The sequence below is a fragment of the Patella vulgata genome, chromosome 9 (assembly GCF_932274485.2).
Source record: "Patella vulgata chromosome 9, xgPatVulg1.2, whole genome shotgun sequence".
In the NCBI taxonomy this organism is placed as follows: Eukaryota; Metazoa; Mollusca; class Gastropoda; family Patellidae; genus Patella; species Patella vulgata.
The window spans coordinates 17,429,886-17,445,362 of NC_065887.2; the positions used below are offsets into that span (position 1 = coordinate 17,429,886).

At 35.3% G+C, this 15,477-nt stretch overlaps 1 protein-coding gene across 2 annotated transcripts; it reads left to right on the plus strand.

The window, feature by feature from the left end:
- Positions 1-1,278: 1,278 nt before the first annotated feature.
- LOC126832038 (syntaxin-17) lies at positions 1,279-15,417 on the plus strand. Of its 2 annotated transcripts, none has more exons than XM_050562739.2 (8): positions 1,279-1,422; positions 3,491-3,610; positions 7,447-7,675; positions 8,575-8,756; positions 9,378-9,428; positions 11,018-11,107; positions 11,944-12,073; positions 14,134-15,417. In XM_050562739.2, exons 2-8 carry the CDS (start codon positions 3,494-3,496, stop codon positions 14,262-14,264), a joined length of 930 nt encoding a protein of 309 aa, XP_050418696.1. In that variant the 5' UTR covers positions 1,279-1,422; positions 3,491-3,493; the 3' UTR covers positions 14,265-15,417. The 2 variants fall into 2 exon arrangements, with proteins under 2 accessions (XP_050418696.1, XP_050418695.1); XM_050562738.2 differs by lacking the exon at positions 1,279-1,422 and adding an exon at positions 1,506-1,608.
- The last annotated feature ends 60 nt before the right edge of the window (positions 15,418-15,477 follow it).

Below are 15,477 nucleotides of genomic sequence, written 5' to 3' on the forward strand. Positions count from 1 at the left end.
ACACACACACAAACACACCCTCAAAGATAATTTGGAAAATTGGACAGCTGCAAACACATTTTCTTGCTATTCCAATCACTAAATAACAGCAAGTGGTCTGATATAGCCTAACTTAGGTAGCTGACTAACCAACCAACAGTCCATGTAGAATACAGCAACTTCAATGTGGTCCAATATAGCCTACCTTAGGTGGCTTACCTGAATCCCAAACAACCAATCAATCATCGCGGGTTATGGGGGCCTTGCACTCCTTGAGAATATTTTGAAAATTTAATGGCCACGGTGGCTAAGTGGGTAAGACGCTGGATCGCTAGCCTGCAGGTCGCCTGTTTGATCCGTGCATTGGCCGAGAAGGTTCATCGTCTCGCCTTGACAGCTGTCTGGTCATTCGGATGTGACGAAAAACCGAGGTCCCGTGTAGACATTTGCGTGCACGTAAAAGATTCTTTGGCAGTTGGAATTCGATATAAGAGTTGGCCATAGTATCGCTGCCCGGGGCAAAATTTCTCCCATAGCATGGTGTATGCCCGTCTTCATTAGCCCAGCATAGGAGCAGAACAGTAGGACCTTAAACCCCATTTCATTTCATTTTAATCCCATTTCATTTCATTTTAATCCTTAGCTGTAACCACTGGCAACACATTCAAATGGAACAGCCCCTACCCTTGCTAGTGTTCATACTACAAATCATCTCATTCTTTGGACACATGTGTTCTGTTCTGCAGAGCTTTGGATGAAATTGATTGGTGGATCCATGTCTTCCTATCTGCCATTTGTCGTTCACTATGGATGACCAACACCAAATTGGGGAAGAAGACACCATGTTAAGAGATCCATGATGGATATTTGGCATCATCAACCATCTCTACAAATGCTACTTCCTATTCCATCTCTAAGCAGTAATTCTTTACCTATAGGTTTGACCGCCACTCGTTCACATCATCTGAGCAGCCATGCGGGGATCTCACAATACTCAAGGGGGAAAAATGCTCACCAGGGGAAATCATGCATAGTTAAACTTGGATCGGACAGTTTTCGGAGGTTTTTTAACTCGGCTCTCGCAAAGACCCGATTTAAGTCTTTAAATGGAGTTGCCTCCCTTATGGGATAAATAAGTCTAAATCAGTTATATTTTGTTTTTATTCCATTATTCGAACAAATTATTTCCTAATTAAAATTGGTTATATATATATGCTTGTACTAAGATAAAAGTTGGTCGCAATAGTCGGTTGAATTAATATTTCGTTTCAGGTATTCAGTGTCGACAATGATCCGAATTATTGCAACAGGATGTATTACCGTGTTATTTTAATATGAATGGAATTTCCATATTGAAATTCATATGACATGTTATGATATTTGAAGCAGGACCCTCTTCACAGGAATAATTCCATTCATTCACATGGTGTAACTGACATTAAGGTAAAGTTCTATGGTACCATAAGAAATTTAGACATTGCCAGTGTGTCACCTGCAGTGTCATATCATAAAAGTGTTACACGGAGATATAGGCCTATCAATATCTAAAAATACCACTTGGCTCAGCAGTGACATTACAAGTGACGGACGTTAAGTCCTAAAGGAGAAGTCCGACACGTAATAATCATGGTACGGTTATAGGAGTAGAAAATATTTATTTCGTTTATTTTATATTCTCCATTTATTTAGTTTAGCATAAAACCATTTTAGTGCGATAAGCTCATAATTGCGTGTATCCATGTTGCATAATGTTCACAAATTTATTAGGTTATATGTAGTTACCACCTGCATTTTAAAATGCGTGGGTTGCGCAAGGGCATGATGCAAAACCTAATGAGAAAGAAACTTGTAATATAAATGCTGGATTCAGTACAGCGGTAGCGGCTAGCCTGAATATTATTCTTCATTTATTATACGTAGTCGTTTGGGCGTATATAGTCGTCACCCTGTCCGTCCGTCGGTTCGTCCAGCCGTCAACAATAGGCTTGTGAGCGGGATATAAGCTACAGTTTTTGTCGGATCCTGTGGTCATGAGTTCAGATGACGAACCCCATCCATATTTAGCGTTCTATGGCCTTCCATACCAGAGTTATGCCCCTTTTCCCAAAACTTTATGAGCGCGATACAAGCTAGGGCCTATAGTTTTTAACGCAATTTGGTGGGAAGCATTGGGGTCATGAGAGGACGAACCCTATGCCCCTTCACAAGATCAAATAAGCGCCGCTTGTGTTCACAAAACAATAATAAAAAAAATCAAAAACAATTATAACATGCCATGAACTTTATGTCTACTGTGGATGGGGATTTGGACCCCACCCCCACCCAGTGCTTAACAAAAACTTTGTGAACGAAATAGCGGCTACATAAAGCATTGCATGTGGTCCTAAGAGAACAAACCATATCGTGTCAGCGTTTCAGATGTTTGCCCCCTTTTCCAAAACCCTGCTAAAGCCGTTAATGGATTTGTTAATCTGGTCATGAGAGGATAATTCAACGTTCTGTGATTTTTCGCTCTCGAGTTAATCCCCCTTTGCCGAAAACCATGTGGACACGATATATGCAACAGTGCTTTGCATGGCTATCTTCAACGATTGTTGGGCTATACATTTCCACATAGAAATTATTAGGTATATGTCGTGAGTAAAAAAAATTTTCCCAAAAAATCAGGTTTATTTTGGTGTAGATTTACTTACTTACAATATCTCCTTCATTTATTTTAGTTCTCCAGATTAGTTTAGTATACATCTATTTTAGTCCTATCGACGTCTTGTTGATAATTTCCATTGTGCTTTTAGCTCTAAACGTTTATTAACCTGTATTTGTATTATATGTAACTGTTTGTTTCCGTTTGCCAACATATGATGTCAATATTAGCCCGTTACAAAATAATCTGCTGTTCCCGACAGACACAATATGTTTACCGTTCAAAAGTCTGTCGGGGTTTATTTAAAAATGTATCTTGGTGCCTTCAGATCACTATTAATAGATGAACCCATACAGTTGCCTTTGAGATACAATGCCAAGAGCACAACAGGGGCAAATTAGACATACATCTTAAAACAAATAATGGATGTAAATTAGAGAAAAAAGGAATATAACCCCGAAACGTTTGTATAATCTGTGTTCCCGATTGCTTCTGGTATCCCAATCGCAAGTAATAGGGTGTGGATAACAGGGCAACCAAAGAAAAAAGAAATTCTAAAGTGGTTTCCTTCAAGTGAAATCAAGTGTACATAGTCAAACTGGCACGTCTCTATTGGCATTAATACAATGTTCTGTACCAAAACCGTTTTGGAATTGTTGAGTGGCGTCTTGCAATCAAAGGAATATTAAGTGGTAAGATGATTAAAATAGCGTTGACGTCACTGAGAATGTTGTTTTGCAATATATGTCTTTTGGATTAAAAGCGAAGCGTGTAGGTGGCCATTTTCTGTTAATACCGTCTGCAAAGGTTGCATAATGTTCACAAATTTATTAGGTTATATGTAGTTACCACCTGCATTTTTTTCAGATCATGACTTCCTTGGAGAGACAAAGCTCTTATGGCGCTGCACGTTCAGTGAAGAAATTTGGAAATTTAACAGAAATGAATTTAGAACTACTTAATTGTCATCGCAACAATATTGAAAGGGTGACTTTTAAATAATTATTTATTAGATAGCTCATGTGCTTGTAAACAGTAATTTATATAGTTAAACATGCGTTTTTCTTATATAACCTTTTCTGAATTTTTATGATTTGATAGATATATGTGCAGATACACACACATGCAATGACCTATTAACAATGCATATGGTTGATACGAATGCATAAGTCGTAAGGAACTGTCCATAGATTGTTTTATATTTCTGAGAAGAACTTATATGCTGGAGAATTTATACGCTAAATCATTAATATTTTATGTTGCCAGGGAATCTATACGCTAATTCATTAATATTTTATGTTGCCAGTAGTAAGCTTATAAATAATTTGATTATTAAAAGGCAATCTGATTAAAATACAGATTTCGTTTCGCTATTTTATACTTTCGATGGCCTACAGTACACGAAGATCTGACAAGTTGTACTGGAAGATCGTGTTAGCGGTCGTACGAGCGACTTTTGACCCTATGGCGTCAGGCATTGATTAATCAATCAGCGTTGACGTTTCTAATGGTTTACCCACAGTTCCGTGCATGGCATGCCAAGAAGTCGCCAGTAACCGACCGTTTCATTGGCAAATCCCTCACTTCAACCAAGACGCCGGTAATAAAACAACTCTTCCAGATAAACGAAATTTTGAACTATAAAAAACGAAACAGGATCTGTGTTTTAATCAGATTGTGGAAAAGGATAAATTTGACCAATGTTTTTCAAAAAAAGGTCAACTATTACCTTTTCAATTGTATTTAGTAATTGAACTGGAAATACACAGGGAACAATTCTATAGAATATAATTATTTATAACCAACTTTTCGACTAGGATTATCAAGCAATAATACAATACAAAGAAGCTAACAGCTAGGATGTCCACCGCCCAATCCCAAAATAAATAGAGGACACTCAATAAGTACTTGCACATACATAGAGCAATCGAAGTGCTTACCATAACTCTACTTAACCTGAGCAGAAAATGTTCATTATCCAACTTACTCAAGGTTTTAATGCAATGAAACAATATACCAAGTTTCATCACTGTTACTGTATTACAATCAAAGTTCCAAAACAGAAAAATACCCTAAGCGGAAAATGTTCCTCATCAAACACAGTCAAGACATTCGCCAAATGAACATGAATGCAAAATTTGAATATTCTGTCTCAATTTGAATCGGAGTAACCAAAGTTCTTCCAACGCACATGAACTCTAAAAATATGATATGATTAAATCAAGTATAATGGGGAAAGTCAAATGTTGTAAGACTAAATTTAAGATCAACATTCATAACAAATAGGACAGTCTACCAATACTTCGTCTTCTTGGATCGCGACAACACCTGCAGCAAAATCATTAGCACCTACAGCTAATTTCGAATTAAAATGGGGTGCTAAAAGAACTGGGCACTCTTCAGTATGTGATAAAGTTTCTCAAATGCCCCCTCACGATAATCGAGTAAAATGTTTCTATCGAATTCATCATTCCAAATGGCATGAATATGTACATTTCCGTTACTCGCTTTTTGAGCGGTATTTGCCAAAATCCTTTGAATAAATAAAAAATGTAGCATCTTCAATATTGTCAATCAATCATCAATCCGTGGGTTCAAATATGTGTCAACTTGTGAAATATTATTCACTTTACGATAATCTGTACACATCCTATAGCTCTTTCCGTCTAATAAAAGCAAACGAATGCCCTTATCCCAAACTGTGTCAGTTTGTGAGATATTAGCTCTTTCCGTTCAATAAAAGTAAAGGAATGCCCTATCCCAATCTTTATCAGTTTCAAAATAATAACCCGTAATCATTTTTTTTAGGAATACCCATATAATTAAATTGTTTAATACCAAACAAGTGCATAACCTGCTAAAAAAAAACACCCGACATAAAAATTTGAACCTTGATCTGACCTTTGGAAGACCAACACGAATTAATAACTTAACTTAAACAATTGTCTTAACCCATATATTTCTTAAAGTTATAACTTTGTGGAATCGTGAAGCGACAGACAACGTGTACTGAATACCAGGTCTGGTCTTAGACAGGGGACCAACACAGTCTATAATAATGCGACAAAAACGTTTCTTTCAAAAACGGGGACTGGTTAATGAGTAGCCTTAGGACTAGACTAATCATATTTCTCGACAGCTTGAAAAGGTGTGACAAGAGATATATTCAACAGGCCCATAAACCAGGATGACCAGTCGTTGGGGTATCGTGAGCCATACTTTTAATCTTGGAACAATAAACACGTGGAACAAGATTGTGTTCCATTCGTCACCAAACGGAATATCTGCTATCATCTATTGTATTATATTTTTCATGAAGGGCAGGGTGGTAGAAAGGCTCCCACAGCCTAATCCTTTACCCTTCTTAAATAAAGATATTATTTTTATTATTATTATCTATGTTCGCATTATAATACCATTTTGACAAAATAACCAACAGGTTCCTGCATATTACCACCGGTCTTTATGTTGTTCATTGATTAGACTCGGTCCAGATATATCATCGTACTCACTAAATTAGGTGACCTACCATTTACACTAATAACATTTACACCCATACAAGGATCAGCTAATATAGCTCCAGTATTATCATTATCAACGCAAACTTTTGAGGTACCTCGATCCTTTTCTTCTGTCCGCATAAGCAGGGTACAAGACAGGAATAGCCTGTTCAGTTCGACCATCTTGGTCCATACATGTACTAGGCTTGTCAGTTATAACTGGATTTTAAAACAATTATCTTGCACCAACTAAAGCAATACAAAGAAGATGAACATCGTTAAAGGGTTAAAGAAGATCTAATGCCAAAAATCCCAGGTCCAAGATTCTACACCCTGAGTAAGTCAACGAACTATCTTAAAACGACACACTATCTGCCAACAAAAGAGACGCGTGTGCTCCAGTATCCCTCAAAATCTTGAAAATGACACAAAAGCACCATGAATGATAATCATATCACAATGTGTCGTAACCCTATAACCTCAGTTAATTTACCAAACTATGAAAAAATCTGTGTCGAGGCAAAACAAACCTGGTCTTATAACAGCCCGGCATGGACCACTTTCTTACAATATTTACAAACATACTTCATACATGGGAGTGCTTGTCACCCAACAGTTTGAATGTGAACGCTGATGAGACTTTCGAAAACTTAGAATGTCATTTATATTTTGAGTTTGACTAGATTGGCGTGATTTTGACTGCTTTTTGAAAGTTGAATCGAAAAGACTGACTTAAGTGTGACTTTCCCTTAACTGACGCTCTATGGGTCAAAAACAAAACGTCAGCTGAACGATCAGCTTGATTAAAAACATTAAAAGAAGTTTTAACGTCAAAGTTCATTCAAAATTAACTGCCGTACACATTCATGATAACCATGGAAGCACACCATCTATCCAAAAGTTGTTTTGTTATAGAAAATTCCAGAATATGTCTGAATATTTTCTTTTTCCATCATTTTGCAGTTTTTGTCGGTATACATTTAATACCAATCATAACCCTGAGGAATTAATTAATGATCTGATAACTGGAAATAAATTTCACGAGCCTCTCCTTTCAATCTATTTTATAATAACATGGTACAAACTTTTTTGGCCATTTAAGATTTTCCGCAATTATTTCAAATTTTGGGGATCATTTTTCATGCAAAAAAGACAGGGAGTAAGTCGCTGGCTCACTCACTAAGGTGGTAAAAGATTATATCTCTATGTGGGACTAGATGTTTAAGACATTAAACCTCATTTCATTTGACAATGAATAATTAATTAAAACAATATTCATTATTAAAATGAGACATTGATCATCTTTTTTTTATCCTGTTTAAGTTATCAATTCAAGAAAAATGGACTTTATTAAACAAAGAACAGATCAATGCAACAAGTACAGTACAGCAAGTCAAAGTAAACATTATAGAATTAGAAAAGGTTCGAGGTCTGATTAATCATGACGATTTACACAAATTTGATGCCCATATTGATGAGGTTAAATTAAAGGCAATGCAGACAGTGGAAGATTTCATCTTGCTTGGCCGAAGCCGAAGTTCTTCTCCAACAGGTAATAATGTAATAACAAGGCTTTCATTTCAACATTTTACCAGCAGGTCAAGTTTTGACGTGAGAACTGTCCTTCCGTTCCGCCAACAAATGACTCGTTAAGCCAAGACGTTCTTAACGCGATAGAGGTTACAGTTTTTAATGGATTTTGTGTAGAGCACTGTGGTCATGAGAGGACGTTTTAATGTTACCCCTCCTTTTACAAAAAATATATAGGCTGCAATTTTAACAGTTTTATTTTTTTCAAATTTGGCGTGAATGATTGTAGTTATCAGCTCAGGATGAACCCTATCAAAGTCCAGCGTTCGAAGACTTTCCTTTCCGCAGTTTCCTCCCCTTTTCTGAAACGTGGTTAGCGTGATAGAGACTACAGTTTATAACAGGTTTTTTTTTCGAATTTAGTGAGAAGCATTATAACTGTGAGAAGAGGAGCCCTATTGATTTTCAAATTCATTAGATTCCAAAATACTTATTTGATATTTAAATTGATATTTGAATATTTTAAAATATGTAATTAAGTGAACACATCTTACAGGATTCAGTGATGCTTTACGAATAATTGTGTTAAAATAGCAGTGTTGTAGGTTTGTGCTATGTCAACATCTGAGTTTGAAGAGTTAATGAAATGAAAACGGGATCTATTGATGACAACTTAATTGATGACAATTTTGGCGTCGGTTCCGGATATAGTACCTAAAAAAGACTTTTTTGGTCGCTTTGGGGGTGACTGTCAGATTTTCCAATGTTACGGGTTCGTGATGGAGTCCTTCCAAATTATCCATCATCTGAAAGAACGAACCACGTAAAACACATGGATCATACTTGTGAAGCTGAATCCTTGGGTACTTCAGTCATACCCTTAAGATGGTACATGTATTATTCGTAGTTGTATAATTTCAGAAGTACCGGTAGCGACAGAGAGTTCCAGCTCTTCTTCCAATCAGCACGGGATCCCCCACACTCCTGCTTATAATATACACAGACCAAATGATTCTTCAGATGCACTGACACCGACCATGACAGATCCACATCCAGCATCAATTAATCCAGAAACATCTGCATCGTGGGAACGTTTACAAGAGGTTATTTTACTAATTATTCCAAAGATATTATACAAGCATTTGTTTCCATACATATATTATGGGCATGATTGGGTGACCCATATGTGTAACCCATGAACTTTTTAAGGGTTAGTCTGGCGCACTAATTAAGTAATATTTGATAAATTAGTTTGTATCCGAAATCATTTGTCTCAAATACATGAAATGCACAATTTTATTAAAGTATGACTGTATTTGGCCCTAACAGTCAAAACTTTGTAACGTCTGAAGACGACTAATTCTCATTTGTTTGTAGACAATTTTAGTTACCGAGTATAATTTGAAAACCAGTAATGTCTGACACTTGTTTCACGATAGGTTTTTGGTCTTGCACTACTAGACTAATTCTAAGTTGATTAGGAGAAAGGTCGCCTGCCTAATCCGATGTGTTTTCTTTGGGTACTTTATATTTTTCCCACTTCTAAACACTTCTACACACAAACCTAACAAAAATCTCCCTCGCTCTGTGTATTCCCTTTTCATTCAACTTCTAAAGACCTTTGCACACAACTCTCTCCCCCCCTCTCCCTCTCTCCCTCTCTCTCTCCCTCTCTCCCCTCTCTCTCTCTCTCTCTCTCTTACAATGTGATTTCTGTATTGTAGGCTTTAGTTGATTTATTTTCCACGATACACCAATATTCACCGATAGTTCAGGTAGGTAATTTTAATTAGCTAACCCTAACCCTTTAAAAAGAGACATTAGCGCTTTCGAGGTCTTGACTATTCTTTTACATCATGCCTGTTTAAAATTAAATTGTATGTAAACGTGAGACCAATCAGTTAAGCCCTTGATAAATTATCAGTTGACGTGTACGTAAAAGAACCCATGACAGTTGGAATTCGATATGAGAGCCGACCGTAGAGCCCTGATTTCGGACTAAATTTCCTTTATAACAAATAGTATGGCGGATGCTCGTCTTCATTAGCCCAGACGGTGCAGAACAGTAGGACGTTAAACCCGATTTCGTTTCATTGCTTTTCCTTAGATTTTGGATAATTAGACGAGTCAAAGTTTATTTTTAAGATGATACCAGTCAACCTTTAAACAATATACATAAAAACACATCAGATTAACTCAATTCAATACCTTATTTTGACCTAGTTCAAAGACGGTAGCTCCATTAAATTGATACCATTTTTTAAAGAAGTTGAGAGTTGTTTAAAGATGCATTATGTAAAATTATTATGGAGTTAAATGTTATATAAATGACTATTAGGCATTTTTGCGCATTGTAAGCACATAATCAACTCTCTGGACCATCGGAGGGCTTGAATTTTAATTGGATTAGATCTTCCACTCCAATTAATCTGTTAACGAAAAAAGTGGAAAATCGGGACTTCATTTATTATCGTAGCAATGACTACCGAGACTACACTGTTTTTGACAAAACTTCACATAATCAACTCTCTGGACCATCGGAGGGCTTGAATTTTAATTGGATTAGATCTTCCACTCCAATTAATCTGTTAACGAAAAAAGTGGAAAATCGGGACTTCATTTATTATCGTAGCAATGACTACCGAGACTACACTGTTTTTGACAAAACTTCAAACATTCATAACCAGACTGAAATTTGCAATATATTCGTGTTTTATTGTCTATTTTTAAGATACATTATGGGAGATTAGATAAAGAGCTGGCAGTTCTCACTATAATAGTTTAAAACTAGATAAGGGAATTTGCTGAAAATTTCAGTCAAATTGATCCAATCTGAACCGAGAATTTAGCGATTGAATTTTGGGCCTAGCCTCGATCATCATTACTAAAGTCTCGATTATCCATTTCATGAATGAAAGTTCCGCAGCAAATCGGATCCTAATCCAGTAAATATCGCAGGCTAGAGATGACATCGAGAGTTCATTATGATCTGTTTGAACGACTCTTTCTCTAAATCTTACAGAAATGAAATGAAATGAAATGGGGTTTAACGTCCTACTGTTCTGCTCCTAACCTGAGCTAATGAAGACGGGCATACGCCATACAGTGTGCCATGAGGGAAATTTTGCCCGGGCAGCGGCGCTACGGCCTACTCTTATATCGAATCCCAACTGCCAAGGGATCTTTTACGTGCACACCAATGTGTACACGGGACCTCGGTTTTCGTCCCATCCGAACGACTAGACAGCTACTCTAAATCTTACAGAACGCATCTATAACTAAAATGGATACGGTGGGTCTCTTGCAGGAACTACTCTTTGTTCTAATTGTAAAATTAATTGTATTATGATTTGATGTTTTGTAGGAACGAGAAGAGAAAGTTGATACGATAGAAGAAGATAAAATAGAAACAGCTCACACTGGTGTTCAACACGGTACCAGTAGTCTAGGACAGGTAAAATATAAACGCATATAGTTTTCAAAGATAGTTCTTGAGATAAAACATCCTTATTTTGAATCCACTGTCAACTGCTATACTGTTGACCCTCACAAAGGGATTATTAGTTAAAAAATTGTTCAATCCCGTTCAGTATTTACAAAAGATATGATGAACTGAAAGTTTTGCAATATTCTGCATAGACCATTTAAACAAGCCAGTGTCATCTATAAGTGTTGAGTAAAATTTGTGATGGCCCTCTTTTTATTTTGATTGAATCTAAACAGTTTATTTTCTTAAAGTAGCTAAGTCTTTAACTCAAAATCATCCAATGTCTTCGACATTGAAAACACAAATTATTTGTCAATTTAAATCAACATTGGTGTTGTGATCTTATCGGCAAACGATGGGCTTCTGATATCCAATATTTAAGACAAAATAAACATTTTACCATTGGTACACGATTCGTGTACCATAATGCGTTTCAACGCCATTTGTAACAAGGATCTCGAAGAAACGAGGCTAGACATATTCCACAAGTCATGTCAAACGGTGACGTCATATTCTGATCTGGAAAGCATGCGCAATAAATACTATCTGTGTAGACTGGAATGATTAATTAATAAAATTTATATGCGTTGCAACCCATTTGTGTAAATTTCTAGCTCCCAAATATAAGCGATTTAGTTCCTTTAATTAAATGTTAAATAATTAATTTGATTTTATTTTACGTAGATTAAGCCTGGAAAACATGCACTATCGGGACTGGCAACATTAAATTTAAAGTATTAAAATATAAGCAGATCATGTGTATAGATAATATAGTACTACTTACTACATATTGTTATTTTCAGACAAATAAATATAAAGCAGCCATATTTCCAGTAGCTGGTGCTGTGATTGGTGGTGTATTGGGTGGACCACTAGGATTTATCGCTGGTTTGAAACTAGGAGGAGCTGCTGCTGTATCTGGTGGTGTGGTCGGTGAGTTAAGTTAAAACTGATTATATGGGTAATGCCAGGTGGATAAAATTCAGTCAGTCGTTTCGCTGATAGCATCCTCGGTATCCTCAGTGTTTTCATTCCGTTCTACTCCACTATACCCTGGGTTAATCCACAGGGTTTCCACGATTTCAAATTATCTGCCCTGGCCTTGATTGTAGATAAGGTCTACGAACCAATCAAGAAACAGTTTACAAACCAGTCGTTTCACCTTTGATTTTATAAGGGTAATTAACCAAATTCATGTCCATTTAGTGAATGATTTATGTAAATAATGTATATATTTCTAATTCATCTATAATTAATTGTATTATCAAAAAATGTAGTATGTATGTTCGCTGATTTCAAATATGTATAACATCTATATGTTTGACTATATGTTATTATTATTACTATTCGTTCTTTATCTGAAATGTTTCATTCTGTTATGTTTATTATTATTGAACTTATACTTGGCAATTTGGTCCGGTCTTCATATTATATAATTTGTTGTTAGTAAGTACGCATTTAGAATAATTTGAACTTCTCTCATTTAGGCTAACAACTAAACTTGTCCGATGAGAGTTACTTTCCTTTGCCAACTTCCTTTTCAATTAACGACGCATGGGATTGGTCGATAAAAATAGCGCAATCATCAAGGGCGAATAATTTGAAAACGTGTCTCCCCCATAGATTAACCCAGGGGTTAGTGGAGTAGAACGGAATGAAACCACTGGGATACCGAGGATGCGCTGGTAGATAGTGTTTTATAAACAGTTTTCATGACGCGAAATCGCGTTTTATCGTACCATGAATGTAAGAGTCGCTTATATCAACGTAATATTATGATCTTGCACTCAACAACTAAAGGAGCAACCAATGGCGACACCAAATGACTTCAAATGTTTTTAATCCATAGTCAATTCAGTACAAATTTGTGGTATTCAATAAAAAGAAAAGTAAAATTAGTGTTTTATTAGATATCGGGCACTTTATTTTGCCAACTAGATGAAATAATACTTTTTGTTTTCACTTTACCCGTCTGCCCGAAAAGTCTATTTGCTCGAAAGTTAGGGGACAGCTGCAGTTTTCCCTATAATATTTCAAAAATAAATAATGCAAAATATTGAAAATTTCATTCTATCAGTAGTTGTAGTTTTGACAAGATGTGTGCATTGATCGTAACTACCGTACTGGTCATTCGAGTACTAGCCTTGCTTCTCCATTTTTAAATTAAATCATTAAATGGTCCAACCGTTCTAATCGACTTAAAATCAAAGCCATCCGATGGCATCTAGAGTTGATTATGGTCTTGTTATGTTAATAAATCTCTAATTAATATTTTTTTTAGCATTTAAGGCCCAAAGAAAGACCTGCAATCGGCAGATTTAGCTCTTGCATAATGACTGTTTAAATCCAATATTCCGACATATGGGAGGGAATATTTATAACAAACAGCTTCAAGAATATGATGATATACACATGTATATCTATGATGCGTGTGTTTTCGTCTCGGTTACCCTTATACCTATCTTGGGTTATCTAATCAGGATTTAAAGCTTCCGTTCACGTGGTGGGGTTAGAGTTAGTGTCCTTTGGTCTTTATATCCCTAGAATAATCTGCTGTAGAAAATCGTGAGTAGAATGTCAAAAGTTGATAGTTGAAAGTAGAAATTCGGGCGATGAAAATTGGAATTGTGACGATATGAAGTTGAAAACTTATAGGTTTTACTCCACGAAAATATTCCTTTTAGATCAGAACTTTCTCTTTCTCTTTCAATTGTATACTTTTTACTTTTGCTCGCATTTTGAACCGGATTTCCCTCCGTATATCAGCATCAAAGCCGAGATTTTCCAATATTTCATGAAACTGCCGATAAAAGGACTGTTAATTAAGAATTAGTCCTGGCGGTGTCTATTCCAAATTATTTTACTTCAAAATAAAACAATGAATTGTGAGAATTTAAATTTTGGTTTAATTGATTTAGTTGTCCAAATATTTATGTTAATGACTACATTTTTATAAGGAGAAATTAGTTATATGCTATGCTTTTAACTTCTAGGGTACGTTGGTGGCCAGTATTTGCAACAGAAGCAGGACGAAGAAGCAGGAGTAGAATTGAATAATCTAAATGTGACACGACATAAGCCATTGGAGGATATTTCATCTACAACTGTACAAAATACATCTTAGTATGAAAGTTGGTTGTGTCAAGAGCTACTGTTGATAAAGAATAGGATATTGATTGACATTATATTCAAAATGTTTCTTCAAGTCCAGGAGTAAACTGTTTTTAAAGTGTGGGAAGGTTTTCTGTAGTTGCTTATAGAACCGGAACTGGATTTTATTAATTAAATGTTAAAGTTTGTAGGTTGTGCTAAAAAGTACTGTTTATATTGCTAAATAGTATACATAAATTGTTTATATTGCTAAATAGTATTGTTTATATTCCAAAATCAAAAAGAAACAAAAATAGACTATATTATATTGTCAAGTAATGTAAAACAAGTATTTATTGAAGAAATGTTGAGACGAGATTATTTTTTAACCATTTTTTAATTAGCATTAGTTACATGACATTAATACAATAATTTTTGTAAACTTATAAACATATTTATTAGGGTTATATCGTTAAAAAGTACATTTTGTTGGTGGGGGTGGGGCTATAAAAAGTGTCATTCCCATTCTCACAGGTACTTTTATCTGGAATAGTGCTAAAATAGTTGGCTTTGAAAATTCAATTTTCAGAAAAGAACAATCCAATGTTTTAAAATTAATATATGTTTTCTCATCTAGAGAGTTGATTATGTGTTCGGCATGTGAATAAATGTCTATTTAATGATTTCTATAACATTTACAATAGTCAGATTTAGCACCCACAAAATGCGTCTTTAATGTATCCTTAAAATTCATAAAATTCCACCCTTTAAAATTGTTGTTATTATTATGTTGTATATAGTGTCCATATTATTATGTTACACGGTTGTTTTTATTATGTTGTATATTATGTCCAATTGTCCATATGTTACATTGTTGTTATGATAGTTTAAACATAATATTTTATTACTTTAAAATAAACGGAATTTTACGGATCGAACAAAAGTTACTAAAACTTACAAAGGAGTCCTCTCCAATACAATATAATTGTCGTAGTTGCTCAGTGAAACAAAGTTATGATAAGGCTAATTATCATTCTCTTTCATTTAACGGTGTATAACTAAGTATTCAATAATAGTACTTAGCTAACTAAGGTCATAATTTCTTTATCTGTCTGTGTCCTAATATGCAATTTTGAGAGTTTGTTATTTTATTTGATAATAGAGTTTATAAAAAAGTTTGAATGATGCTTTACTTGATTTTCATATCTGATCATGAATTTTACTCTGTACATTTGAATAATACATTG